The 27,067-nt window shown below is 44.3% G+C and overlaps 1 protein-coding gene across 1 annotated transcript in view; it reads left to right on the forward strand.

The window, feature by feature from the left end:
- LOC138300155 (zinc finger protein 25-like) overlaps window positions 1-18,531 on the forward strand; it is a 110,191-nt gene extending 91,660 nt beyond the window's left edge. The window contains exons 7-8 of the mRNA XM_069239113.1: window positions 5,864-5,974; window positions 11,481-18,531. Coding sequence (XP_069095214.1) covers window positions 5,864-5,974; window positions 11,481-12,295 — 926 coding nt within the window. The 3' untranslated portion in view covers window positions 12,296-18,531. The remainder of the gene's footprint in view (window positions 1-5,863; window positions 5,975-11,480) is intronic.
- The last annotated feature ends 8,536 nt before the right edge of the window (window positions 18,532-27,067 follow it).

A 27,067-nucleotide genomic window follows, 5' to 3' on the forward strand; every position in this document is an offset into this window, starting at 1 on the left:
TCACTTTGCTAAAAACAGCTCTGTTTTCTGTGATATGTCCACGTTGTGTTTTGGGGCATATCCTGTCGCGGGCGCTAGGCCTACCCACACAAGTGAGGTATCATTTTTATCGGGAGACGTGGGGGAACGCTGGGTGGAAGGAAATTTGTGGCTCCTCTCAGATTCCAGAACTTTCTGCCACAGAAATGTGAGGAACATGTGTTTTTTTAGCCAAATTTTGAGGTTTGCAAAGGATTCTGGGTAACAGAACCTGGTCCGAGCCCCGCAAGTCACCCCTCCTTGGATTCCCCTAGGTCTCTAGTTTTCAGAAATGCACAGGTTTGGTAGGTTTCCCTAGGTGGCGGCTGAGCTAGAGGCCAAAATCTACAGGTAGTCACTTTGCTAAAAACAGCTCTGTTTTCTGTGATATGTCCACGTTGTGTTTTGGGGCATATCCTGTCGCGGGTGCTAGGCCTACCCACACAAGTGAGGTATCATTTTTATCGGGAGACGTGGGGGAACGCTGGGTGGAAGGAAATTTGTGGCTCCTCTCAGATTCCAGAACTTTCTGCCACAGAAATGTGAGGAAAATGTGTTTTTTTAGCCAAATTTTGAGGTTTGCAAAGGATTCTGGGTAACAGAACCTGGTCCGAGCCACACAAGTCACCCCTCCTTGGATTCCCCTAGGTCTCTAGTTTTCAGAAATGCACAGGTTTGGTAGGTTTCCCTAGGTGGCGGCTGAGCCAGAGGCCAAAATCTACAGGTAGTCACTTTGCTAAAAACAGCTCTGTTTTCTGTGATATGTCCACGTTGTGTTTTGGGGCATATCCTGTCGCGGGTGCTAGGCCTACCCACACAAGTGAGGTATCATTTTTATCAGGAGACGTGGGGGAACGCTGGGTGGAAGGAAATTTGTGGCTCCTCTCAGATTCCATAACTTTCTGCCACAGAAATGTGAGGAACATGTGTTTTTTTAGCCAAATTTTGAGGTTTGCAAAGGATTCTGGGTAACAGAACCTGGTCCGAGCCACACAAGTCACCCCTCCTTGGATTCCCCTAGGTCTCTAGTTTTCAGAAATGTACAGGTTTGGTAGGTTTCCCTAGGTGGCGGCTGAGCTAGAGGCCAAAATCTACAGGTAGTCACTTTGCTAAAAACAGCTCTGTTTTCTGTGATGTGTCCACGTTGTGTTTTGGGGCATATCCTGTCGCGGGTGCTAGGCCTACCCACACAAGTGAGGTACCATTTTTATCGGGAGACTTGGGGGAACATAGATTAGCAAAACAAGTACTATTGCCCCTTGTCTTTCTCTACATTTTTTCCTTCCAAATATAGGAGTGTGTGTAAAAAAGACATCTATTTGAGAAATTCCCTGTAATTCACGTGCTACTATGGTCACCCCGGAATTCAGAGATGTGCAAATAACCACTGCTCCTCAACACCTTATCTTGTGCCCTTTTTGGAAATGCAAAGGTTTTCTTGATAGCAATTTTTTACTCCTTATATTTCAGCAAATGAATTGCTGTATACCCGGTATAGAATGAAAACGCACTGCAGGGTGCAGCTCATTTATTGGCTCTGGGTTCCTCGGGTTCTTGATGAACCTACAAACCCTATATATCCCCGCAACCAGAGGAGTCCAGCAGACGTAACGGTATATTGCTTTCGATAATCTGACATTGCAGGGAAAAGTTACAGAGTAAAACGTAGAGAAAAATTGATGTTTTTTTCACCTCAATTTCAATATTTTTCTTTTTCAGCTGTTATTTTCTGTAGGAAACCCTTGTAGGATCTACACAAATGACCCCTTGCTGAATTCAGAATTTTGTCTACTTTTCAGAAATGTTTAGGTTTCTGGGATCCAGCATTGGTTTCATGACCATTCCTGTCACTGACTGGAAGGAGGTTGAAAGCACAAAAAATTGCACAAATGGGGTATGCCCCAGTAAAATGCCAAAATTGTGTTGAAAAATTGGGTTTTCTGATTCAAGTCTGCCTGTTCCTGAAAGCTGGGAAGCTGCTGAGTTTAGCACTGCAAACCCTTTGTTGATGCCATTTTCAGGGGAAAAACCACAAGCCTTCTTCTGCAGCCACTTTTTCCAATTTTTTTGAAAAAAACGAAATTTTCACTGTATTTTGGCCAATTTCTTGGCCTCCTTCAGGGGAACCCACAAAGTCTGGGTACCTCTAGAATCCCTAGGATGTTGGAAAAAAAGGACGCAAATTTGGCTTGGTTAGCTTATGTGGACAAAAAGTTATGAGGGCCTAAGCGCGAACTGCCCCAAATAGGCAAAAAAAGGCCCGGCACAGGAGGGGGAAAAGGCCTGGCAGCGAAGGGGTTAAGGGAAAACTGGATGCATTTCAAAAACAAAAACGAAAAGTTTTCTTTTCATTTTTTCAGAGCAGGCAGTGGTCCGTGGGACCCCGGCTTGCTCCTTAAAAATATTTTCACTATCATTCACATAGGGGAAGGGGTCTGATGGGGACCCATTCCCGGTTTCGAATGGGTTAGCACCAATTTGAAATTGGTGCTAACTGCGATTGTTTTGTGACTGCATTCACGGTCACAAAACAATCCTACATCGCATGCAACTCACAATTAGGAAGGGAACTCCCCTTGTTAATTGCGACTCGCAAACCTATTCTGTGATTTGGTAAATAGATTACCGAATCGCAAAATAGGATCTGTACATACCAAAATCTTTTTTTCTTTTCTCACACGGCCTAATTCTGCAAATCGGGCCGTTTGCGACAAGAAAAAAGGTACGTACATCTAGCCTATAGGCCCTTATTCGGCGTATGGAGATAAACTCTAATCCCTGCACAAAAAGGAGCTGTAAACTAATGGTCACACTTTGTGTTTTTTTACCCTTACAAATTTCTCTAAATCAAACCTGCCAAAATTCATCAGTGGAAAATAGATGTGATAAAGCCAAACCAAGTAGATTTTGGTAAGTAGCTAATCCGACTCTTATGTCTCATTTTACCCTCCAAAACTTGCGGGCCTTGATAAATGTACTCGCCCTCTCGCTATGGTGAGTGAGATTTTATCAGGTCGAGCTATTTTTTAGGACCTACTAGCCCGTTCTAGTGAGTGAACTTTAGCTGGAAAGGAACAGGTGCTCTGTTCATTCAGAAAATGAATGAGCAATAAAAATGCCTTTACATCTTGTTTTATCGTGACACATTTGCTGTCTGTTCAAGGACTGAGGTCAAATGTCAGTCTGTCTTTTTACTAAGTGCTGCGTATTTTATCCTGAAAAATTGTGTTTATTTTTTTTCTCTTACTACAGTTAGATGATTTTGTAAAGTGAGCTGTCTCATTGTGAAACAAGGGGCCGTAGGATGTCAGTTGTTTTCTATTACACAACATTTAAAAGCTTCTAAATAAATAGAACAAATATTTCAAAACATATCAGAAATTACAAATGCACTTTTTTGTAATTTAGAAGTGTGATGCAAACAAAGATTTAAATAAAAGGAAAACAAATCAGAACACTTTACTTGGTGATGTCCAAATGACAAATATTTGCAGAAACTCGATTTCCTGTTTGTACACTACATGGTTTTATCAGTAAAACCGCATGTCATTTGGAAAGTTTGGCGCTATTTCAATGTAAAATGTGCTGATTGGAAATGACAGTATGCTACCACCGCATGCTTTAGTTACATATTCATTAAAGTGCTAGTTTTGAACCATGATTAGAGAAACATTTTTGCACTGCCCCAATGACAATGCTGTTAATGAACTAAGAGCAGGACCACTGGAGTTATGCAGCAGGAGAGGTCCTAATTATGTGGCAGGGTTGAGTAAATTATACGGCAAGGAAAGGCAAATTATGCAGCATAATGTGGACATTTTGCAATAATATTACTTCGTTATTTTGACATTTTTAAACTTGGTAACTCTCTCTGGGCACTGGGTGCACCTCAGTACCAATTTAACACCCAAATATAGTAACATGCAACAGAAAGGTGACCAGTCCAGCTTTGCAAAGGGCCTTTCAGTGCTCAGCAACATCTCATTGCTTATTTAGTAACTTTTGAACTGTCTGAATTAGAAACAACATTTTGTTTATCATAATCTGCAGATTATACAGCAGATGATGGATTTTGTGGCAAATACAGCAAATCTATAGTTCTGCAAAAATCGCAGCGGCCACACAATCACATAGTTGCAGTGGCCCTAACTAAGATGAAAGTCAGGGATCATGTGTATCTTATATGCAGCTAGATTTGTATTATATATGGAGCAAATATTTAGGACCGACGGGTTACTCTGTCACAACGGTGACGGATATCCCTCCTGCTGAAATGTAAATCCTACAGGATAGAGTGGGATTTAGATCTAGGCAGGCGGAATATCTGTCACCTTTGTGCCAGAGTAACTTTTCCCCGAGTTCTAAATTAGGCCCAAAATCTATTAAACAACTATTGTTTTGTACAGCAGACATGCTCCACTAACATATTTAAAGGTGTTATCATATATGATAATGAAGAAAATGGCTGCTCAGTAAAATCAAATATTTGTTTAGGATTACATAATTCGAAACCAGTTTATGGGTCAAGAGCATTACAGTTAGGTTGAGGAGATTATAGGCTTGAAACAGCATCTGCTAAAAACAATCTAATTCTCTCAGATATATACTACACACAAAATAGTAAAAAAAATCTGATCCCTTTCCAACTCTAGCACATAACTGATAGCCGACAAACTTAAAACCATAAATACAGAAATTATAATTCTCTTAGCAAAATCCAAATGTCTCAAGTCAATGTTCTTTTATGCCGCCAGTTGATTAAACAACTCCATCAACACAGACTTGATTAGATATCTTTCGCTGGCAAAACTGAGAAAATAAGCTCAAGAATAAATATGCCTCTAGCCAAAAAAGTCCACTATCCATCCAACACATGTGTTATGGTTATGCAGCTGAAAATCCTCAATTTATCCAGGATTTGCACATTTAGGGAACCCTAACACTGCGTCTATCACTACTGCTACAATCTTTACAAATCATAGTTTGATTAATTCAGCCTAGTTTAAATCACCATTATTACCACCTCACCCAGCCCAAGTACCTTCTCTCATGCTGTGGACAAGTCCTACAGTATGTAAAAATAATCACTAGAATGTAACAACTAAGCAACCGTAGTCCCATTTCAAGTAGTTGTTTTTGAGCAATGTAAAAGCATAATATAAGAACTCAAAACACATAGAGCACAACAGTTCTATGAGAGTGATAATTAGGCTTTGCCTTCGTTCAAATATTGAGATTGTAATCTTTCACATACTACACAATGCCTCCACATTTTAGACGATGAAGCCTGCATTATTTTGCTAGTGCAGCATTCAAGAGGCTTTGGTATAATGGGTGACCTGTTTTTAGAAATAATTTTTGTCCATGAATGTATGGAGCTGGTCCTGTGCTTTCGAACAGAAAATCAACCAGTCAAGGATGAAGGAGAGTTAAAGGGAATGAGGAAGAAAGGGTAAATGTAGAATGGAGCAACAAATAGCAAAAGAGTAAATTCAGAGGCTCAAGCATGAGAAACAGAGGGGAAGAAGTTGGAGAAAGAGAGAGTATGTCTGTATTTAAGAGCGAAAGTGCAAGCATTCAGAGCCACAAACAAGAAAGAGGCATCTAAATTAAAAGACGTGAAACAGTCTGAGAGAGAATCAGAGCTACATCAAAACCTGATGATAAGGGCTTGATAGAGAAGCCAGGGAGGGAAAAAGAATGGGGGTTCATGCCAACTAGTCCCCACCTGTTTTGTGTTCTACAAAAGTCTCCATTACATTAGATCGAAAAGGCTGTTTTGGTGCCATCATTGTGAGAGATTGTTCCTTAGTGGGAAAATTAACACCCTGTGTTTTCATGACAGGAGCTGAAGATTCTCCACTGATTAGCTCAATTGGCATTAATGAAGAGGGAGAGATTTATCCCCTGGACGTCCAAGAATGTAGAAGGAAAGGACACATTAATAATATTTCAGGTGAGCAAATATACATGGCTCAGGATTATTTCAATATGAGAAAAATGTTTGAAACAGCAAGATATTTATGAAAACAGTTTTTTTCCATTTTCTTTCCTTTGCTATTTTATTGGTTTCTAAACGATACACTTTTGGCTGTTGTAGACCTGCTGTTTTGAAGGCGGCTAACATTACCTTTCTGTGTTATACTATTGAAGTTTAAGTGAATAAACAGCTGGTACTTAATTGTATGAAAGCAGCCTCTTTCTTGCTTGGTTACCCCCACTTTCTGGCTGTGTTTACTGGGATCCTGCTAACCAGGACCCCAGTGACTGTACTCTCTCCTCTAAATGTGGTTGCTGGTAACCTTTTATCCCCACAATTGGCATACTGGTGCCCCCATGTAAGACACTAGTATATGGTACCTAGGTACCCAGGGCATTAGGGTTCCAGGGGATCCCTATGGGCCGCAGTAGGTATTCTGCCACCCATAGGGAGCCCATGCAAAGGGTTCTGCAGGCCTGCCATTGCAGCCTGCGTGAAACAGGTGCACGCACCCAGTTTCACTACAGGTCACTGCACCAGGTCACTGTAAGTCACCCCTATAGTAGGCCCTCTCAGCCCGAGGGTGGGGTGCAGGTACCTGTGTGTGAGGGCACCCCTGCACTTACAGCGGTGCCCCCATGAAGTCCAGCTCCATTTTATATATCTAGTAGACATAGGTCACTACCTATGCCCAGCTACATAATGGTAACTCCGTATCAAACATGTTGGAATCATACCCCAATATTGTTGCAAGTATTGGAAGTATGATTCCATGCACTCTGGGTGCTCCTTAGAAGACCCCCAGCTTTGCTACTACCAGTCTTACAGGGTTTTTGCAGGCAGCCCAACTGCTGTCACCCCTCAGACTGGTCTCTGCCCTCCTGCTGCTTGATCTGGCTTGGGAGAGGTAGCCTCCCCAAGCCACTAGTTACGTTTTGAAGGGCACATTTGGTGCACTCTGTGCATAAACCAGTCCACACCGGTTCAGGGACCCCCAGTCCCTGCCCTGGCGAGAAACTGGACAATGGAGATGAGATTGACCACCCACCCGTCCATCACTGCCCCAAGGGTGGTGCCCAGACCACCTCCAGAGGGTCCCTGGGTTCTGCCATCTTGATTCCAAGGCTGACAGGGAACTCTGGGAGCATCTGAGTGGCCAGGCCAGCCAGATGATGGCAAAGGCACCCTCTTATAGGTAGTTACCTGGTTAGGTAGCCAAGCCTCCTCTTTGGGCTATATAGGGTCTTCCTCTGGGGTTGGTCCTCATATTCGGCTTGCAGGATTCCAGCAAGACTCCTCTGCAACCTCTGCTTCGACTTCTGGCCTCAAGAACCGCGACTGGATCCTCCAGGAACCTACAAGCTGCAGATCCGCAAGGAAGACTCTCCTGCAACATTGTATCCAGAACTCCTGCCAGCTTTTCAACATTTCCCCAGCTGTGCATCCTAAGAAGACTGCAACTCTTCAGCCTGCACAAGAAGAAGAAGGAATCCCCCTTGGGGTGAAGGAATCACTCCCTTGTAACTACAGGTACCTGGCTGAATCGAAGACCGGCTGCGTGGCTCTCCCCTCATCCTGAGTGGCGTGGGTCCTGCATCACGGGTGGTGGTCCTGATAGTCTCCTTTGGTCCTCTCTACCAGCTGTCGCACTTTAGTGGTGGTAAATTCTTTCCACTCCGCGCAAGACAGTACCCCCGTGCACTGCGTCATTTGCTGCTGCCAAGGCTTGTGCTTCACCTCCAAGGGGAACTTCAGGCGATGTGTAGATCCAGCCCCCAGCACTCCCTCCTGCAACTTCTGGACCTCTGCGTGGTCCGACGACGACGTGGGAGCAACTTCTGTGGTGCTGCGTGGGCTGCTTCTGTGACTTCCCCTACTGGAGAGAGTCCTTCTGGACCTTGCTGAACACCAGCAGCACCTCTTTTCCCCTAACTCCGAGTTTGCCTCTGCCAAGGCTTGTTGGTGGAAATCCTTCATCGACACCCATCTGCAATCCAGGTTCCAGTGTGGGACACCTTTTGCATGCATCAGGAACTCTTCCCCAGCTACTGTGCTGCAGTGCTGGTCTGTCTTCCTTCTTCGTCGACCAACTCCAAAAGGTACCTCTGGGTGGATAGTATCTCCTACTCCCCCTGGACTCCACAGACACTTTGGGACTTGATCCCCTCTCGCCACACGTCTCCATCTTCGGTTCTCCACTGCTGGTTCTTTGCAGGCTGTTCTGGGTGTCTTCTTTTTCTTCTTTTCATCTTTTGAGGTGGTTTTCGTGAAATCCAGTGTTTTACTCTTGCATTCCTGGTCGCTGGAGGGGGGGAGGTTGGGGGGTGGTATTACGTTACTTACCTGTGTGGTTTCCTAGTACTCCCACCTACTCTCTACACGATTTACTTACTTAGGTGGGGGCCCCGTGTTCGCATTCCACTTTCTTAGTATATGGTTTGGGCTTCCCCTAGGGCTACTATTGATAATTGCTATTGTGCACAGTTTTCTAACCTTTTTATGCCTATTACTGTTTATTAGTGTTTATATATATATATATATATATATATATATATATATATATATATACATATATATATATATATATATATAGATAGATAGATAGATAGATAGATAGATATATAGATATATATATACTTACCTCCTATTGGAGGGTTGCCTCTCTAGTATGTTCTGGTACTGTGTTCCAAAAATAAAGTGTTTTCTTTCTTGTGTGTAAGTACTGTTTGACTGTAGTGGTACTGCCTGAGCTTTGCATGTCTCCTGTATAAGCTGTGGCTGCTCATCCACAGCTACCTCTAGAGCCTGGCTTCCAGCACTGCCTACACTTCACTGAGAAGGTATACCTGAACCTGGTATAAGATGTAAGTACCATAGGTACCCACCACACACCAGGCCAGCTTCCTACATCATACATATTTCAGGGAACTAGTTTCAAAATGCACACACAACCCTAGATATGGAGTAGTGTTTCCATCTCCACAGGAGTTTGCATCCCTTGGTTTCCGTACAAAATGAGTGGTTAAGTAAATAGCTTTCATCCCTCTCACCTTTTAGAATTGATTTAAAAATTTTTGTTTTTGATTAAAAGTCAGAAGTTTGCATGAGGCTTTAGAATACTTAGGATGGAACAAAGTGATGTGCAGCATTAGCTGGAACTCTAAACTTACCTACTCCATCCAAAGATACATCAGGCCCCTGTTAGCTTTGATCACTCAATAAAATAGGGCAGCCTCTACACACTCGTTCACTGAGATCATAAACCGAGTACTCATTGAGTAGATGACCATGCCTCTGCCCTCCATAACACAAAACAACCATTCAGGTGAAGACACGTCTGCCTAACATTTTTCAGAGGAAGGAAGTGTGATTAATCGACACATTTCAAAGCGCTCTCTTATACTGCTAAAACTGTTACTGGATCAAGTGCTGCTTTACCCTCTTCTGTTTCCCAATCTTACCAGGAAAGATGATTATCTCAACAGATATCCTCTTATAAGTAAGTTCAACCTTTTTCTTGGGAATTCTTTGTCAAAAAAGTGATTGCAAGTGATAGGATTCAGCAGCTTTTAAACACCAGTTGCAAACTTTAAATGGGTACCTTATTACACATTGGCACAAAGGAAGTTTAATCAGAAACAAAATTAGGTGACCATCTTTTACTGGGACAATAGTACAATTGTGCATATTCGTACTGGGATACAGTGCTGTGAGAACCGGTGTTGGGGAGGTAGAATCGTACAGCTTATCACCGGGACGTAAATGAATTAATTGTACAGTGAATGCAAAAATCCATACCCTGCTTCTTCAGAGCCTCTGTATATATGCGGCCACCATGGTGCTTAACCATGGTTCAGTTACGGCACAATGTTGCATCCTGCATATCAATGCATGATTAAGTAGTGAAATGTCAAAAGCCACAATACAAAATTATTGGTGATATCCTGACTAGTAAACCACAGTCATGCCTAAAGATACATGATTATGATCCCTCTTCAAAATACAATTCATGAACAGAACAGTGCCCTGTAACAAGTAGGGCTAGGACCAAACGCAGTACTGTGCCAAGGATAAATGAGTAACAGAAATAAAAAACAACATATGACCTACAATTCTTGGTTCTGTGTGGAATTAAAATGAAAAATTAATTTAATACACTTAAAGATCAAATGAAGATCCAGAAGACAGACAGAAAGAGCAATGGGTTTTTCAATAGTAAGGAAGGATAGGATGTATGGAGGCACCATGCCTCCTTCATAAAACAATCACTGAAATGTACCCTCCCAGGCAAAAATTAAACATGCAAAGCCCACACGTTAGATCCCTCAGTGAAAGTTGTAAATCTTCAGCAAAGGTATGCTGACTCTTTCTCCATCCTCACACAAGTAAATTCTCTGGTGTGAAAAGGGATGCAGTCCAATGGTAAAATTCCAAAGAATGGAACAGATTTCAAATTTAGATTGAGCCTCCGCTCAGTAAATGAAAACACTCATCTGATTTAGAACCTGTTCCCCTCAGAAAGCAATACATTGATGCAATGGTCATTTCCCTTTCCTTCTGACTTCCCAAGACATACTATCATAGCATTGAACTTCACCACAAAAAAGGACTGATGCAGGAAATCTTTCTTTAGAAGAAGGATTAAATGGCATGGCTCGTCTAGCCAAAAAGGACCCCTCCTTTAGTCTTTTTGAATGCCTTGACTCCTTGACTTACTCACAAAACGAACATACATTCATACTTTGACCCCTATACAGACTGAAGGTTTCTTTCAGACGCGCCCGATGACCCTAATGACTGTATACAAACACCAGAATTTACTGTTAACCAGTAGCCTCCAAGTAAATTATTAAATGTTTTTGTTTTCTAAGTTTACATTTCACAGGAGTAATTAATTTGTGAGTTTCACGTAGATGGTATGTGCTATTGAACTTAAATACCTATTCTGCTTTTGCAAGTGCCACATGCACAAACGCCTTAACAACTGTTTTTTCTCTTCCTCTGTGTCACCATATTGCAAGAGAAAGAAAAGAAACGGTTGTTAAGGTGTCTGTGACATATGCCCTTGCATCAATTTTGGATGCAGGATTGCATTTGAGCCTTAAAAAGTGCAAAAACTGCAGTTCTGTTGTTCCAGTGCATTTGCAGTGATGGTGCTTTCAAAGTTAATGTTTTCTGCAAGTCATGCGTGATTACACGCCATGACGTAATTTGAGGAATTTTACATAACATGTGTAATGTGAAATTCCCAAATTATGCCAATTACGCCAGCGTAATTTAAGTTTCACTTGGGCATAAACACAATCCTCTCCTTCTCTTCCTTAAAGCTAGAGTAATTGCTGAAGATGTATATGCAAAATAGTGATAAACACTGTTCTTTTAAACCATTTTATATTACATCTGTGTAAACTGCAATAGAATTTAAAATGTCATTGCTTGAACTTTACATAGAAAACTAATATTTGGACTTTAACTTTTTCAGGAGGTGAAGAGACTACAATAAGACAAAGTAAAGATGAAGATTATGTAAAATATGTTCAACCATCCCTTCCATGCAAATCTTCTATAGAAAAAGCCAAAGTGCAGATAATCCAAGCATCTAATATGGCCTCAAATGCCAGGTTTCAACTCCTGTCAGAAACTCAAGAGAACCTTGGAGTTCAAACATTTAGTGATTGTGAAACAAGTGTTGGTAACAAGAAGCATTCAAGTTTATGTCAAAAAACCCTCAGAGGTGAGGAGTCTCAGAAACATAATGTTTGTGAGAGTAATTTGTGGAAAGCACAGGCTTGTGAAGATCATGCAGTTATACAGAAAAACTGGGAACCTTATGCCCCATTGTCAGATAGTGAGAAAGGTTTACACCAGAACTTCAGCTTTACTGAAAAGCAAAGAGTACAAGATCAAATGCCATTGGAGAATCTTCATTATCAGTGTAAAGAATGTGACAAAAGCTTCAGCCACAAGGGACATCTCATATGCCATGAGAGGACACATTCCAGACAAAGACCATATCAATGTACTGAATGTGAGAAAAGCTTCAGTCAAAAACATCACCTTGTTGGACACCAGAGAACACATCTGGGAGGGAAACCTTTTCAATGTACAAAATGTCATAAAATATTCAGTTGGAGGGAAAGTCTTCATAGACATTACAAAACACATACAGGGGAAAGGCCTCATCATTGTGTTAAATGCAACAAACGTTTCAGTCGGAGAGAAGGTCTTATTAGACATCAAAAAACACACATTAACAATAATCCTCCATTAATTCAACCAACATTATCTGCTTTATAAGCATCCTTAGTTTCCCACCTTCTCTATTATTTGCCCTACCCGGTGACTGCCGCTACCTCTATTTTACTAAAAGTACATCATGCTCCTCCACATCTGCAGATCCGTAAACACAGAACAGCACTCTAATCTTCTAATATCTATGTTTTTCTTGACTATAACAATAGAACAGAAGTGGAATCTTTCGGGTCCTCAAGTCTCCATGCCTTTTAAATAATCTGAATAAACCTTTGTCGGACTTTATATGCCTAGTAGTGATAGTAAAAAAGACACCCACAAAATCAGCAAGATCAGTATATTTCACCACTTCCTAAAGAGAACAGGGTGTAGAATAATTCATGTAGCACCATTCCACCCATCTCTGTCAGCAGAAATCACACTTTTGAAATTTGAATTTCCAGAGGGAGGGAAAGGCGGTATACTAACATCAGTGTAACTCAGTATTGGAACTAACCTCTCAATTTAATTAAAAGAGCAGTTTTAGTACTTCTTGAGAAAATATAGATTTTGGAGTTCATATGATGTTGCTATTACTAGTAGCATACATGAAAGTCCTTTCAGGCCCTATTGCACATAGTATAGTGTGTACACTTTTTTCCTTTTACTCTATATTTTTGGTAGTAACTGATTACATCACCTGGTGTTTCCTCCTAGGTTTTCTTCCATGTGAGGCCCTAAGCAATCACTGAGGTCCAATAGAGCTAGGATTTTTAAGTTCATATTTTCCTTTACCACTACTAACAGTTTTCTGGCATCGGTTGATAATAATATAACACATTTACAACTTGATATGACACCTTGTCTGACTGGTAAAGCTGAGGCTTTGTAGCCATAACACTGCTTTCACAATGTCAGTCTTGCTAATGTGTTGTCTCTTGATGTGTACAATCACTATGCCATGAAACAAAATCAGACATAGAAAAGGAGAATATTTTGAGAGATGTCTAACAGATTAGTACATTTTCTCTACACCCAAGTCACCCAAGTTTTTTTGCCTTTTTACTGAACACTATTTTTGTTGGCTGTAGAACTCCGTGCACTTTATCCCTGCTACCCAGAGGTAAAGTGTTTGTGCTCTTTCTGTTAAACATAGTAAAACTGGTGTAAACCTGACTGGCACGTTAAATTGCCTTACAAGTCCCTTGTATATGGTTCTACATGTACCCAGGGCCTGTAAATTAAATTCTAACTGTGGGTTGCAGGACTCCTTGTGCCACCAACTATGGTAGCACGGCAAAACATGTCTTAGGCCTGCCACTGCAGTCTGTGTACGCAGCTTTAAACTGACTTTTCCACCTGGCAAAACACACCTTTTACTAGACCTAAACCTTCCTTTTTAGGTCAAGCGTGCAAACGCTCTGACGTGTTGTAATCTATCTGTGGGCTGTCAACCGAGCCCACCGCACACCCATCACTATCACTCGTTCACGGGCTTGCCGTTCAAAAATCCTTTGCTATCATTGGTAAGTGCTTTACGTTTGTCCCTCCTTGGGGTAGTTTTGTTACCGCCTTGGCCATCGACCCTGTTACATGGATAATTGCACATTTGTTGATACGTTTGACTGCGAGCAAACTTCTTTTTCCTTTTGTGTCGCTCCTTTGTGCTCATGCTTATGGCGGCCATGGCGCTTTGAATCGGCTTGCTTATGTCAACTGTTTTACTTTTCATTTTCAATTTATGTGGCAAAAAAACTTCAGTTAGGAATTTACAACGCTAATAGCTCTAACTCATGCAAACGTGAGACCCATTGCATTGCAAATGCTTGTTAATACCTACAGGTCACTCCTAAGGTAAAAAGTTAAAAGCCCATAGGGAGGGGTGCATGGTATTTGAAAAGTAGGACATGTATATTTAATGTTTAATATGCCCTGGCAGTGAAAACCTCAAAAGTAGTTTGCCTGGCTCTACTATAGGTTAACATTGGTGTACACAATTACATTTATACAAGCTAAGTTCAGTTTGGGAGAAACTAGAACAAGATTAACAACTTGTTTTAGTAGTAATTTAAAATCCAACTTAATGATCAAGTCACATTTTATATTACTGTTTCGAAAATGACGTTTTTAAAAACTTGTCATTTTCCTTCCTAAAACCCAAAAGGCTTTCCGGCTAGTGTTAAGTTGTCACCTGAATCCTGGTGGCTCCCCTGTGGTGAATGTGTATTGGTTTCAGGCAGTGCACAGAGGGCTCAGGGTATGGTGAGGTGGGCTCTTCCCCTCACAGGTTGGCATGGGGCTGTGCCAGCCCCTTCCTGAGGTTCATATGATGCCTGTCTTGTCATTTGCAGATAAAGCTCACAGTTAGGCCTTCCTCCTTTTTGACACTGTAGTCAGGCTGGCTCCAAATCAAGTGATAGGGGAGGAACTGACCAGAACCGGTTTCGGCAGTGGACAAAAGGCTGGCCCTCCACCCACGGGCTGACACTGGGCATAAAAGTGGACCCCACAGATCTCTCCTCAGAACACTCCTTCACCTGTAAAGAATCAGAAGGGCTGCCTTGCTGTCTGAAGGAAGACTGGATCTGCCTGCCTTCAACCCATGACCCTTGAAGTGACTCCAAGGGTTAATTAGGTGACCTGCTGTTTAAGCAACAAGCGCACAACAGGCTTCCAGAACCTACCCACCTTATCTGTTCCAACTGAACCTCTCCTGGACCCTGCTGCTGGCCTATGCTGGAATGATTTCTAACCCCTAAATTGTGTAACCCAGGTCCTGGACCCTTGGCTGGTGTTAGAGTGTACTCTCCCTATCCCCAAACTGCAAGACGTGGAACTTAGAAATCTTTTGCAAACTTCCTGCATGGGGAGCTAACGCAGACCGGGGCACCGTCGAAGCCCCAGCTGTCGACGTCGAATCACCGGTCAGCCTCAACTTGCTGGCTTGCCCTGCTGAAGTAGATACCACTTCCAGAGATGTTTATAAGTCAGAATATAGAGTACTTCTCCAGGATTGAAGTTGAGCAGTATCTGATCCAATTTGTACCTCCTGGGCATGAACTTCGCCTGTTGGATACTTCTTGCCATTGTCAAAGACTACACTTGGACCCCACTCTTCAGCAGACCGTCATTGAATCCACTTGCAGCCTACCCTGTTGATGACCTCTTTTTCGCCATATAACTTTCTAAGTCAGAAGGTAAACTTCACACTGGGATAAGCTTGGTCCCTGTATCTGACCCACGCTGCATTGCGGTCAGTCTTAATTTATTTACTTTGACCCAGGCCAGCGCACCCAAATACCTGTGGTTGGCGCTTTGCGCTTTTGCCACTATTTTTAATTCAAACTTTAAAAATTAATTTCTCCTGTTCTACTTATTGGATTTTTGTTATTTTGGTGTCATATTATTAATTACAATCATCTATATGTTTCTAAATTGGTTTGGCATTTTTCTTATGTTGTGCTTTCACTTTATATTTTTCCCCCCCACAAACAAATACTTCAGTATCTTACAAAACATAGCATAAACCTTTTTCCTGACCTACGAAGATGTTGTGCAGATCTGACATTTTTAAAACTACTTTTCATTCCTGTTCACATATTCCTGATAAGAATGAGATTTGATTTCTGCTGCTTTATGTTAGAGTTGTGTTAAATCTACAAGACCATAATTACCGTTGATAGGGGTAATTTTTGGTTTGTTGGATTCAGATATTATAGACCATTAGATATCTTCAACTGTGATGCTAGTTCTAGAAGTAGGATTCAGGTCCACTATAAGAACAACTACACAGTTAGCTCTTATGAGCTTATATCATTTTGGTCAGCACTGCTATGAGGATCTTAGTTTGTCTCCTCTGTTATTTGCCCATATGATCAAGCCATAAGTGACTTCCATAAAAGTACAACAGTTAAGCAAGGGTATTGCTTTTTGGTGACTGTGCCATCGTATTTCATCACATTCTGATGTGTGTGCGTCTGCCGGATATGAGCATCCATCGCACTTGCTTTGTAGAGAATATAGCACATTTTCTTTTCAAATTATGATTTGAAGATAAATATCAAGGTAATAATTTTTTCATTCAAATTATAATAGCTAACTGCAGACCCGGTCATGAAATACAATGTAATTAAACTGACTATTCTGGAAAGGGTACTAAATCAGTTCATCTATGTTCCCTCTTCGTTACAAAACATGACTATCTCACATCAACTTAGCCATTATTAGATTTCAACAGGATAGCATGGATCCTAGAACTATTCCCTTTCAGACCAGATAACAATATTAAGTGGCCACAGTTACATTGCACAAGAGCTCATATATTACCTTAAGTGTTAAGACAGTCATTAAAAATGTCAATTACCTGTTGGCTTTTTCATGGAGTAGTTCTGGTGAGGCCCACCACACAGTAGTATAAATAGAAGGCCAGCCTTTGTATTAGCGATGCTTATGCTCAGCTTTTTAATGAAGAAACTATAGTAAGTGGTCCATAAAATCATGATAATAGCAGCTCGTGTAATATGAATTGAGATAGACACGTCATTATATATTTTAATGTTAAACCTTTTAATGTTAATTGCATATTAGTTATTCAGGGCTCAATTCAGAGAGCAGTCTGAAAACGTCTCAGAGTAAGGAAGGCATATTTGCATTTTACTTAAGGATGTTGAATCTTGTGATCAACTCTCAACATCAACGCAAGTGAAGTTATAGGCACTGCATTTGTGCCACAGCAACTGTCACACATAATCTGTGTCGGACTTCGTTTACAACTGTATTGACCTGAAGTCTTTGAGCAGTGGCGGCCGGCAGCTTTAGGAGAGAGGGGGCAGGCGACACACACACACAGTCATTCTTTCACACACAGACACGCACGCACGCACATCCATTAACAACACTCATACCATTCAAACATGCACGCACGCACCAAACATTTGTTTTAAAAGATCGCACACACTCCTTCTTTCACACACACATGCACGCACATCCATTAACAACACACATAACACTCAAACTTGCACATGCGCACCAAACATTAAATTTAAAACATCACACACATACACACACGCACATTTACCTTCAGCCTCCAGGTCCCAGGAGGGTTGGGACTGCTGCCTTCCAAGGTCAGCCAATGAGGGAACGCAGCAGTCCCAGCTTCGTCACAAAGTGGGATGGGGTCAGTGAGACTGCTGACCCCACCCCACTCTGTGACGAAGTGTCACTGATTGACACTCGCCCTGGGCACTTCAAGCGCCCAGGGAGAGTGTCAGTTGGTGACGCTTTCCTCGTCACCCAGTGGAGGGCCTCGAGGCACCTTTGCTGAGCCGAGGAGGTCACTCCCATAGGAGCTGTGACCTCCTCAGCCCAGCAAAGTTCAGCTCAGGCAGCCAGGAGTGTGCGCAAATCGCGCATTTCTGCTCCTGGCTGCCTGAGCTGAACATGAGAGTGTCTGTCAGGCTGACGTTTGTTCAGCCTGCCAGACACTCTTCATGAGGGGCAAAAGGTGGGGAGGCGTGGCCCCTCTGCCCTAAAGGACGAGCCGCCACTGTCTTTGAGTATTGTAAAGTGTTACGAGAGAAAGAATTTCCGGAGGTGAGTTTGTGCAACTGTAACATCTGGGTAAACTCAGAATTGTGTTGCTGAGTGTCTGGACAGATCACAAAGCACCTGAAGCCCTCTCTTAATTGAACCATTAGCCAGATGTTTAGGGATTGAAATGGTGGAATCCCCACAATCTGAATTGAAAAAGAACATCTACCAGAAATGGTAACCATTACTTCTACTGTTAAACTTGCAAGCAAATTAAATACTAAGAAATGTTGGCATGCATTTCTAGCTTCCAAAATGTCCTTTCAAACATGTATGGTTGTTGAATAACATAGTATACAGAAGACATTGTTGACAAGGGTAATTTGGAAATGGTACACTTCTACTGTGTTCATGTTCTTAAATTGTTTTTTCAAATTGTATATAGCAACCATGTTACTGCCGAGCTCTACCATTGTGCATAATGCAAATGTGCATTTGTTGGATTAACTTAATTATAGAGACATGGGAAATTTAGGTAGATTGGTAAGGTATTGTATGAACTGATGCAAGATTAACCACAATAATGACATGCACTGTTTTATCTGAGAACTGAAGTATGTGTATTAGATATGTATATATAAATGTGTTGTGGAGTGTGCAATAAGCAAATGTTAGCATCATCTGTTATCCTGCTGTTAAGTGTAAAAAATGTGTACAACCCTCTAATTGCTAAAACATTTTTTCTATGAATGCATCTTTAAACAATAAAGAAATTATGAAAAACATGACCTCTTTTCAGTAGTTTATTACATTTCAAGAGTCTCTCCAGTAGGCTAAAATCAGCCTAGGCTTGCTTATGTTCCTTCCTAGGGTAAGGGGATTGTTGGTTAGTCTTACAGCTTGGTCTTGACAGCCCCCATGAAGTGCCGGGCCATTGTTGATTTGCATAAGGCTGGCCTTTGTCTAGTCATCTGGAAACTTTTTCAGCAGTACCTCTGCTCTTTGGTAATTCGCATCATGTGGCTCCACTCTGACACTGTTCCACTCTGGAAAGAACATGCAAGGCCCATGTAGGTGCCACTCTCATGCCTTGCTGTTATTTTGTTTCTTTCCCCACCACTAGCAAGGGATTCAGACCTACCTCTCATCTCTCTGAGACAGTTTTCCAACCAAAACGTTTACAGTGTGCAAGGGAAATTTCACCTCCCAAAATGACAGGAAGCCAACAAATGTCTGTGACAGTTCCTCATTAGGTCTGCCTTTAGTGCCTAGGGTCGTTGAACTCGAAGGCCATACTAGACCGCAACTCTATGTTGCCAAGCAATGGAAGACTCCAAGTCAAATGGTTGTTACTGGTCCTTTTCTTGGTGCAGAAGTCATAGGACTTGCTCCAGCGGTGGATTGTCATGCTGCAAGTCTTCGGGTAAGTCACAGAAAAAAAAAAAAAAAATCTAAGCAGGACTTGCCATGCCTTTTGGTGTCACTCCTGAAGTTGCTTGACCTCCGAGCCCACCCTGCTCTTCTCTCGGAACAACCCAGGTATATTGGGCCATCTACAACAACAAGGCAGATCAAAATGTTCCAGAAGGCCAGGCTGCGACTTTTCGGATCCTTACACACTCCCTTTGGTACATCCATATGCCCCAAGGCTACAAGAGGTTCCCCCAATCTGGGATATTCCTGGCAAGTTTGCCCTCGGCACCAGATGGACCCTCTGACTCCATCACTGGGCCTCCTCAGGCTCCTGCATCAACTCCGCCCGCAGGACCATTTTCCAGGCCGGTGCTTGTAGCCTCAACGCCAATGTGGACTCCATTGATGCCGGAGGACGAGTTTGCTCATTCTGCTCTCCTACTCCAATTTGGTGCTGCTACATCCTGTACAGAGGTCACACTTGACCTCCATCAAAGCACCACCTCCTCCCCTTGACTTGCCACCTCCACAAGGAAGGACATATATGTTGCATTTCTTACTTGGTAAGGATTCGAACAAGGATCATGATGCAGGTGATGAAATAGTACAACCATACCATAAAGAATATTGGTAAGATCACTTTAGGAAGCCAGAGACTTTGACATTTCTTCTGATTCAGGACTTCTCTTACTCCCTGGCCCTGCCACTGAGGAAATCGCTACTTATGCAATGGTCATGCATTGAGGAACTGAAGTTTTTGATCTCCAGTTCCCCACCTTAGTGTTCAAACCCAATGTCTTGATGGAAGTGCTCCAGCCAGGGCAAACATCTACTGAGCCCCTCTTGCTGTTTAATGACACACTTACAGATACCTTTTTAGGGGCCCATGCCAACCCTTGCTCTGGCATTGCGGTTGTTAGTAATGAGGTCTTTGGTTGGCAGTCAGGTTACCGCCTGTCCAAGCAAGGACCCTCTCACTAGTCAGGGTAAGTCACACACAATCCAAATTATCCTGTGCCCACCCTCAGTAGCTTGGCACTGAGCAGTCAGGCTTAACTTAGGAGGCAATGGGTAAAGTATTGGTGCAATAAATCATGCAATAACACAGTATAAACACCACAGAAATACAGCATACAGGTTTAGAAAAATATAAAATATTTATGTAATTAAATACAGGGCAAACAATCAAGATTTGACAACTACACGTTGAAATATCACTTTAGAAAATGATAAAAAGAGTCTTAAGTTCTTAAAAGCAATAAGTGTCTCTTGCAACCACAAAGTACCTGGTTTGCGTCTAAATTATCCGCAAGGCACCGCAGAGGAGGAGATGCGTGGAAAACTGACAGGTGTGAGTCGGTTTCTCCAGGCGCACACAGACGATCCATCAATATTTTCCACGCAGCAAGGGCCTTGCGTTGATTTCCGGACGCGGACTTGGATCCTCTTCGGGTTGCGGGGTATTTGGACTCCCCGGGGATGATGCAGAGAAATCCTGATTGTGTGGGCCGAAGTCACAGGAGCGGCGTCGATCCGGTAAGCGATGCAGGGAAATTTCTGTTGCATGGCAGGCGCTGCGTTGATTCCTCTTGCAGAAAGTCAGGCTGCGTCGTTCCGGCTCGGCAATGCATTGATCCAGTGGCCCGTGCGTCGAAGTTCCAGTCGCAACACTGGTGCTGCATTGACCTCCACTCGGGGAGCCGGGCTGTGTCGTTCCAGTTCGGCGTACAGTGATTTTCTCACCGTGGTTCAGGCTATGCGTCGATTCCGGTGGCCCGTGTGTTGATTTTTCACCACACAACGAGTTCTTTGCAGAGATTAAGGGGGTGATTCTGACTGTGGCGGGCGGCCTCCGCCGACAAATGACCGCACCGCGGTCAAAAGACCGCGGCGGCCATTCTTACATTTCCGCTGGGCCGGCGGGCGCTCTCCAAAAGAGCGCCCGCCAGCCCAGCGGAAATGCCCCTGCAACGAGGATGCCGGCTCCGAATGGAGCCGGCGGAGTTGCAGGGGTGCGACGGGTGCAGTGGCACCCGTCGCGTATTTCAGTGTCTGCGTTTGCAGACACTGAAATACTTTGCGGGGCCCTCTTGCGGGGGCCCCTGCAGTGCCCATGCCATTGGCATGGGCACTGCAGGGGCCCCCAGGGGCCCCGCGGCACCCCCTACCGCCATCCTGTTCCTGGCGGGAGACCCGCCAGGAACAGGATGGCGGTAGGGGGTGTCAGAATCCCCATGGCGGCGGAGCGCGCTCCGCCGCCATGGAGGATTCTCCCGAGCAGCGGAAAGTCAGCGGGAGACCGCCGACTTTCCGTTTCTGACCGCGGCTGAACCGCCGCGGTCAGAATGCTCGAGGGAGCACCGCCAGCCTGTTGGCGGTGCTCCCGTGGTCGGTGACCCTGGTGGTCACCGGCCCCCAGGGTCAGAATGACCCCCTAAGTCTTTTTGGTCCTGAGACTTCAGAAACAGGAGGCAAGCTCAATCCAAGCCCTTGGAGAGCACTTCTCACCAGAGCCAGAGGGCAGCAAGGCAGCAGAGCAACAGCAAAGCAGCAGTCCTTTTTCAGGAAAGCAGTCAGGTGAGTCCTTTGGGCAGCCAGGCAGCTTCTCTTAGCAGGTTGCAGGTTCTGGTTCAGAGTTCCCTTCCCAGTAGGTTTCTTGTCAAGAAGTGTCTGAGTTTAAATACCCAAATGTGCCTTTGAACTGGGGGAGACTTTAAAGCGTGGCTTAGAAGTGTACAAGCCTGGTCTTGTCTTGCCCCAAATGTCCTGCCAGGGTGATATCGTGAGCCAGGCTCAGTAGGAAGGCCCGGTAGCACTGGGGGACCACCAGACACGTGCTGCTCCAGTGGATGGTACCTTAGGCTCACTCTAGAGGAGATCATTCTCACAATAAATGTGGTGATCGCCAGAGGCTTCACCTGCTGCTTGGGCTGAGGCCTGTTGCCTCGGACCCTCAAGAGTGGGGCACTCCTTCTGCGCTTTGCAGAATTCCTCCCTAGTTGGTCCACCCTCCACTTGCCAGCCAGCAAGCTCAGGCAGGTTACCCAGGGCGGCAATATCCTCCCCAGTTGGCTCAGGGGCCTCTTCTTCTGGGACCTTGTCAACCACTGTGGTAATATCTGGGGCCGGTCTCCCGCGACCCTTGCCCTTCCTCTGTGCAGCTGTCTGGGCCATTGTTCCAGGCTCCAGACGCCCTTGACTCCCTCCCCGGGCAGCCATGGACTGTGTGGTCTTGCAGACCCATTCAGGCAAACCTAACATCCTCAGGTGGGATCTGAGCTCTACCTCCTTCCAGGTAGTGTGCTCAAGATAATTTCCTAACAGACAATCTACAGGCATGGCAGGACTCACAGCCTCCTTTAGAGTACTAGAGACGACCACACCCTCACTCAAAGGGAACCAGAGCTACCGGTAGGTGGCTCTCATGATTGTCAGCGACTGTGACCTGGTGGAATGTATTAGGGATGACCTACTCTGCTGGCACCAGCTGACCCCTGACAGAAGTCATACTGGCTCCTGTGTCACAAAGAGCCTTCACCCTTTGCCCATTAATGGTGACCCACTGCCTATACTTGAAAGTATTGGCAGGCATGTGGGCTTTTGGCACCATTTCCTCATCTCCCAGGGATACTAGGGACACCTGTATCTGCTCCCCAAAGCTAACTAGGACTATCTCCCCCGAGCGCTACACTGGCCAGCCCAGGTGTCTGCCCTCTAGTGGGGGGCTGTGCCCTCTTGGGACACTGGGAGTCGCCCTTAGAGTGTCCATGCCTGAAGCACTCAAAGCATTTGGGGATAAAACTTCCCTTTCTTCTTGTCAGAGTACCCTGGCTTCCTCTCAGATTCAGGTGGGGACAGGTTACCTTCCCCCACCCCACAGAATTGTTTTGGGGGCCTTTTGAGAACTCCTTATTTTTAAGTTTTTCTCCCCCCTTTTTATTCTCGAGGGAACCCTGATCACCTTTGTTGCCCCCCCCTGGTAACTTCTTGGACACTCTGGTGCTAACCCAGAGGTCCGCTTCCTCAGCAAGCTTTCTAGAATCAGTCAGCTTACTGTCAACTAGGTGCTGGCGTAACTCTGTAAAGCAAACACTGAACATATGCTCTTTCAGGATCAAATTATATACCCCAAATAGTCATCCACTTTACTGCCCGCACCCATCCACATAGTGCCTTACTGGTGAATTCAAAAAAGTCTACCCAGTTCTGTGTGGAGAGTTTGGTGCTGTCCCTGAACCTCTGAAGGTACTTCTCAGGTGTCAGCCCAAACTTGGCAACTAAAGCAGTTTTCATGGGTGCGTATGTGTTTTGGTCCTTAGGATCCAATGCAAGGAGTGTATCCCTCCACACTACTGGTACATACCACCACAAGGCCGCCCCCCCTGCTCTTCAGAAACCCCATGAGCCCTTAGTGCAACTTTATAAGCAGCCAACCACTTATCAATGTCATCTCCCACCACATAACCTGGCACCACATTCTTTGGTATACGAACTTTCCTTTCCCCAGCAGGTCCTATATGTATGCTGCCACCATCACTGCTGGACTCAGTCTATCTCGCCTTGATATCCAGCTTTTTGGGTCTCTGTTTGTGAGCCAACAAAAGTTTCTTTTCGGCTGAGGCTCTCTCTGCCCTCTTCTCCTTCTGTTGAGGTTCAATTTTTAACTTTGCCATTTGCAGTTGAAATTCTCCCTCTCTCCCTCCTTTCCTCTGCAGTCAGGCCATGGCTAGAGACACTGCTCCCTGGTTTAGGAAGGGGCACAATTCCAGGAGTAACATCCCCTAATACTGGCAAAAAATCCTCTGAGTGGCCATCCTCTGGCCCCTCCTCCTCAACATTCTCTTCTGAATGGGCTTTTACCCAGGCCCTCAGCGCCTTTTGGTATTCCTCCTTTCTGGAGGCACCCCGGGTAGGTACTCCCATCCCCTTGCAACACCCCTTCAGCTGGTTAACAGTGTATGTCTCCAGCTTGGCTATGTCTAAATCTTCAGCTCCTGCTTGAGACCTAGCCAGAGACATGTTGAATGAGGATTACGTTAAAATGTCAGGTAGAAAACGAAATTGCAGAAAAAGATAAAAAATCAAGTTGACCTTCAACTGTGGGTAGGTAGTGTACAAGTAGCTATTGTATGAAACTGCACAAATACAAGTCCTATCCTCACCGCTGATCAACAATGTTAGAAATGGGGTCTTTGGTTGGCAGTCAGGTTACCCCCTGTCCAAGCAAGAACCCTCTCTTCAGTCAGGGTAAGTCACACACAATCCAAATTATCCTGTGCCCACCCTCTGGTAGCTTGGCACGGAGCAGTCAGGCTTAACTTAGAAGGCAATGTGTAAAGTATTTGTGCAATAAATCATGCAATAACAGTATAACACCACAAAAATACAGCACACAGGGTTAGAAAAACATAGAATATTTATCTGATTAAATGCAGGTCAAAACGATCAAGAAGTACACGTTGAAATATCACTTAAAAAAATTATTTAAAAAAATCTCAAGTTCTTAAAAGCAATAAGTGTCTCTTGCAAGCACAAAATACCTGGTTTGCTTCTAAATTATCCACAAGGAACTGCAGAAGAGGAGATGTTTGGAAAACTGGGAAGTGTGCATCGGTTTCTCCGGGCGCTGCGTCGATTCCTCTTCGCAGGAAGTCGGGCTGTGTCGTTCTGGCTTGGCAATGCGTCGATCCAGTGGGCCGTGCGTCGAAGTTCTGGTTGCAACGCTGCTGCTGCGTCTATCTCCACTCGGGGAGCCAGGCTGCGTCATTCCCGTTCGGCCTGCGATGATTCTCACCGCGGTGCAGGCTGTGCGTCGATTTTTTGCCGCATAAGGAGTTCTTTGCAGAAGTCTTTTTGGCCCTGAGACTTCAGAAACAGGAGACAAGTTCAATCCAAGCATTTGGAGATCACTTCTCAGCAGAGCCAGAGGGCAGCAAGACAGCAGTCCTTTTCCGCAAAGCAGTCAAGTGAGTCCTTTGGGCAGCCAGGCAGCTTCTCTTAGCAGGTTGCAGGTTCTGGTTCAGAGTTCCTTTCCCAGTAGGTTTCTTGTCAAGAAGTGTCTGAGTTGGTAGGGTCAGAGGCCCTGTTTAAATAGCCAAATGTGCCTTTGAAGTGGGGAGACTTCAAAGATTGGCTTAGAAGTGCACAAGGTCCCCTTTCAGTTCCATCCTGTCTGCCAGGGTCCCAGTAGGAGGCTTGGCAGTCCATTGTGTGAGGGCAGGCAACTGTCCTTTGACATGTAAGTGTCAGACCCTCCACCCTCCCAGCGCAGGAAGAGCTAATTCAGTATGCAGATGTGTGCAGGTGTGACTGAGCATCCTGTGTTTGGGATTGTCTGAGTAAAGTGCACAAGGGAGCTGTCAACTAACCCAGCCAAACGTGGATTGTAAGGCACAGAAGGATTTAAGTGCAGAGAAATGCTCCCTTTCTAAAAGTGGCATTTCTAAAACAGTAATATTAAATCCAACTTCACCAGTCAGCAGGATTTTGTATTACCATCTGGCCATACTAAATATGACCTTATTACTCCTTTCAGATCAGAATCTACCTCTAAACAGTATATGAGGGTAGCCCTAATGTTAGCCTATGAAAGGATCAGACCTCGCAGCAGAGTAAAATGAATTTAGGAGTTTTACACTACCAGGACATATAAACTACACAGGTACATGTCCTGCCTTTTCCCTACATAGCACCCTGCCCTTTGGGTTACCTAGGGCCTACCTTAGGGGTGACTTATATGTAGAAAAAGGGGAGTTTAAGGCTTGGCAAGTACTTTTAAATGCCAAGTCGAATTGGCAGTGAAACTGCACACACAGGCCTTGCAATGGCAGATCTGAGACATGGTTAGGGGGCTACTTATGTGGGTGGCACAATCAGTGCTACAGGCCCACTAGCAGCATTTAATCTACAGGCCCTGGGCACATGTAGTCCATGTTTACTAGGGACTTATAAGTAAATTAAATAAGCCAATTTGGTATGAGCCAATGTCACCATGTTTTAAGGGAGAGAGCATATGCACTTTAGCACTGGTTAGCAGTGGTAAAGTGCGCAGAGTCCTAAAACCAGCAAAAACAGTGTCAAAAAGTGTAGGGAGACAGGCGAAAAGGTGAGGGTGACCACCCTGATGCTGTCAGTCGCCAAATTGCATGATGACATAGCCCTGCCCCCGGCGACCATGCATTTTCATCTCAGCAGCCCCTCCACTGAAAGTTTAGTGGTGTAGGTGTCTGCAAGTCAGACGAACCTTAATATCTTTCCCACTACTCCCCCTGACGGGGAGTTCATAGAAGTGGAGAACTTTTAGAAGAATGTATTTTCCTCCACCATTTTGGCCCTGAGGTCTGTGAAAGCCAACTGCCTCCTGGGCAGCTATTCCCATGCTCTTTAGGTTTCAGTGGCTGTTTGTCTATGGTGTCCCAAAACACCTCTAACCTGTTCTAACACAAGCCTTACAATACAGTCATGATGATGTCAATTTCAGAATTCGTTGTGGTTAAGACACCACTGATTCCACTGGGTGTGCTAATAGCACCTGTATAGACATTTTACCCTTATGGACATGCCCTTTGACGAGACTCCCCTGTTTGGGGATAAGGCAGATTCTGCTTTGAAGCAGTTCAAGCAGAGCAGAGCCACAGCACGCTCCATAGGCTTATCTGCTCTGTCGACCACAGCAGAGGTGCCCCATAGAGTCAATTCAGCCCCAGCAAGGTGCACAGCAGTTTTACGGCTGTGATTCCCACCTCCCCCGTAGTCAGCAAACTACTCAGCCTGCACCCCACCTGCCAGATATCTTTGGTGTGTCCTTACTAGAACACAGCCACTCTGTTGGAGGAAGTACCCGATGATTTTTGTGGGGTAGCAGATCATCACATTTGGTTGATGGGTCCTGCAGAT

This window comes from Pleurodeles waltl, chromosome 6 (genome assembly GCF_031143425.1).
Source record: "Pleurodeles waltl isolate 20211129_DDA chromosome 6, aPleWal1.hap1.20221129, whole genome shotgun sequence".
NCBI lineage: Eukaryota > Metazoa > Chordata > Amphibia > Caudata > Salamandridae > Pleurodeles > Pleurodeles waltl.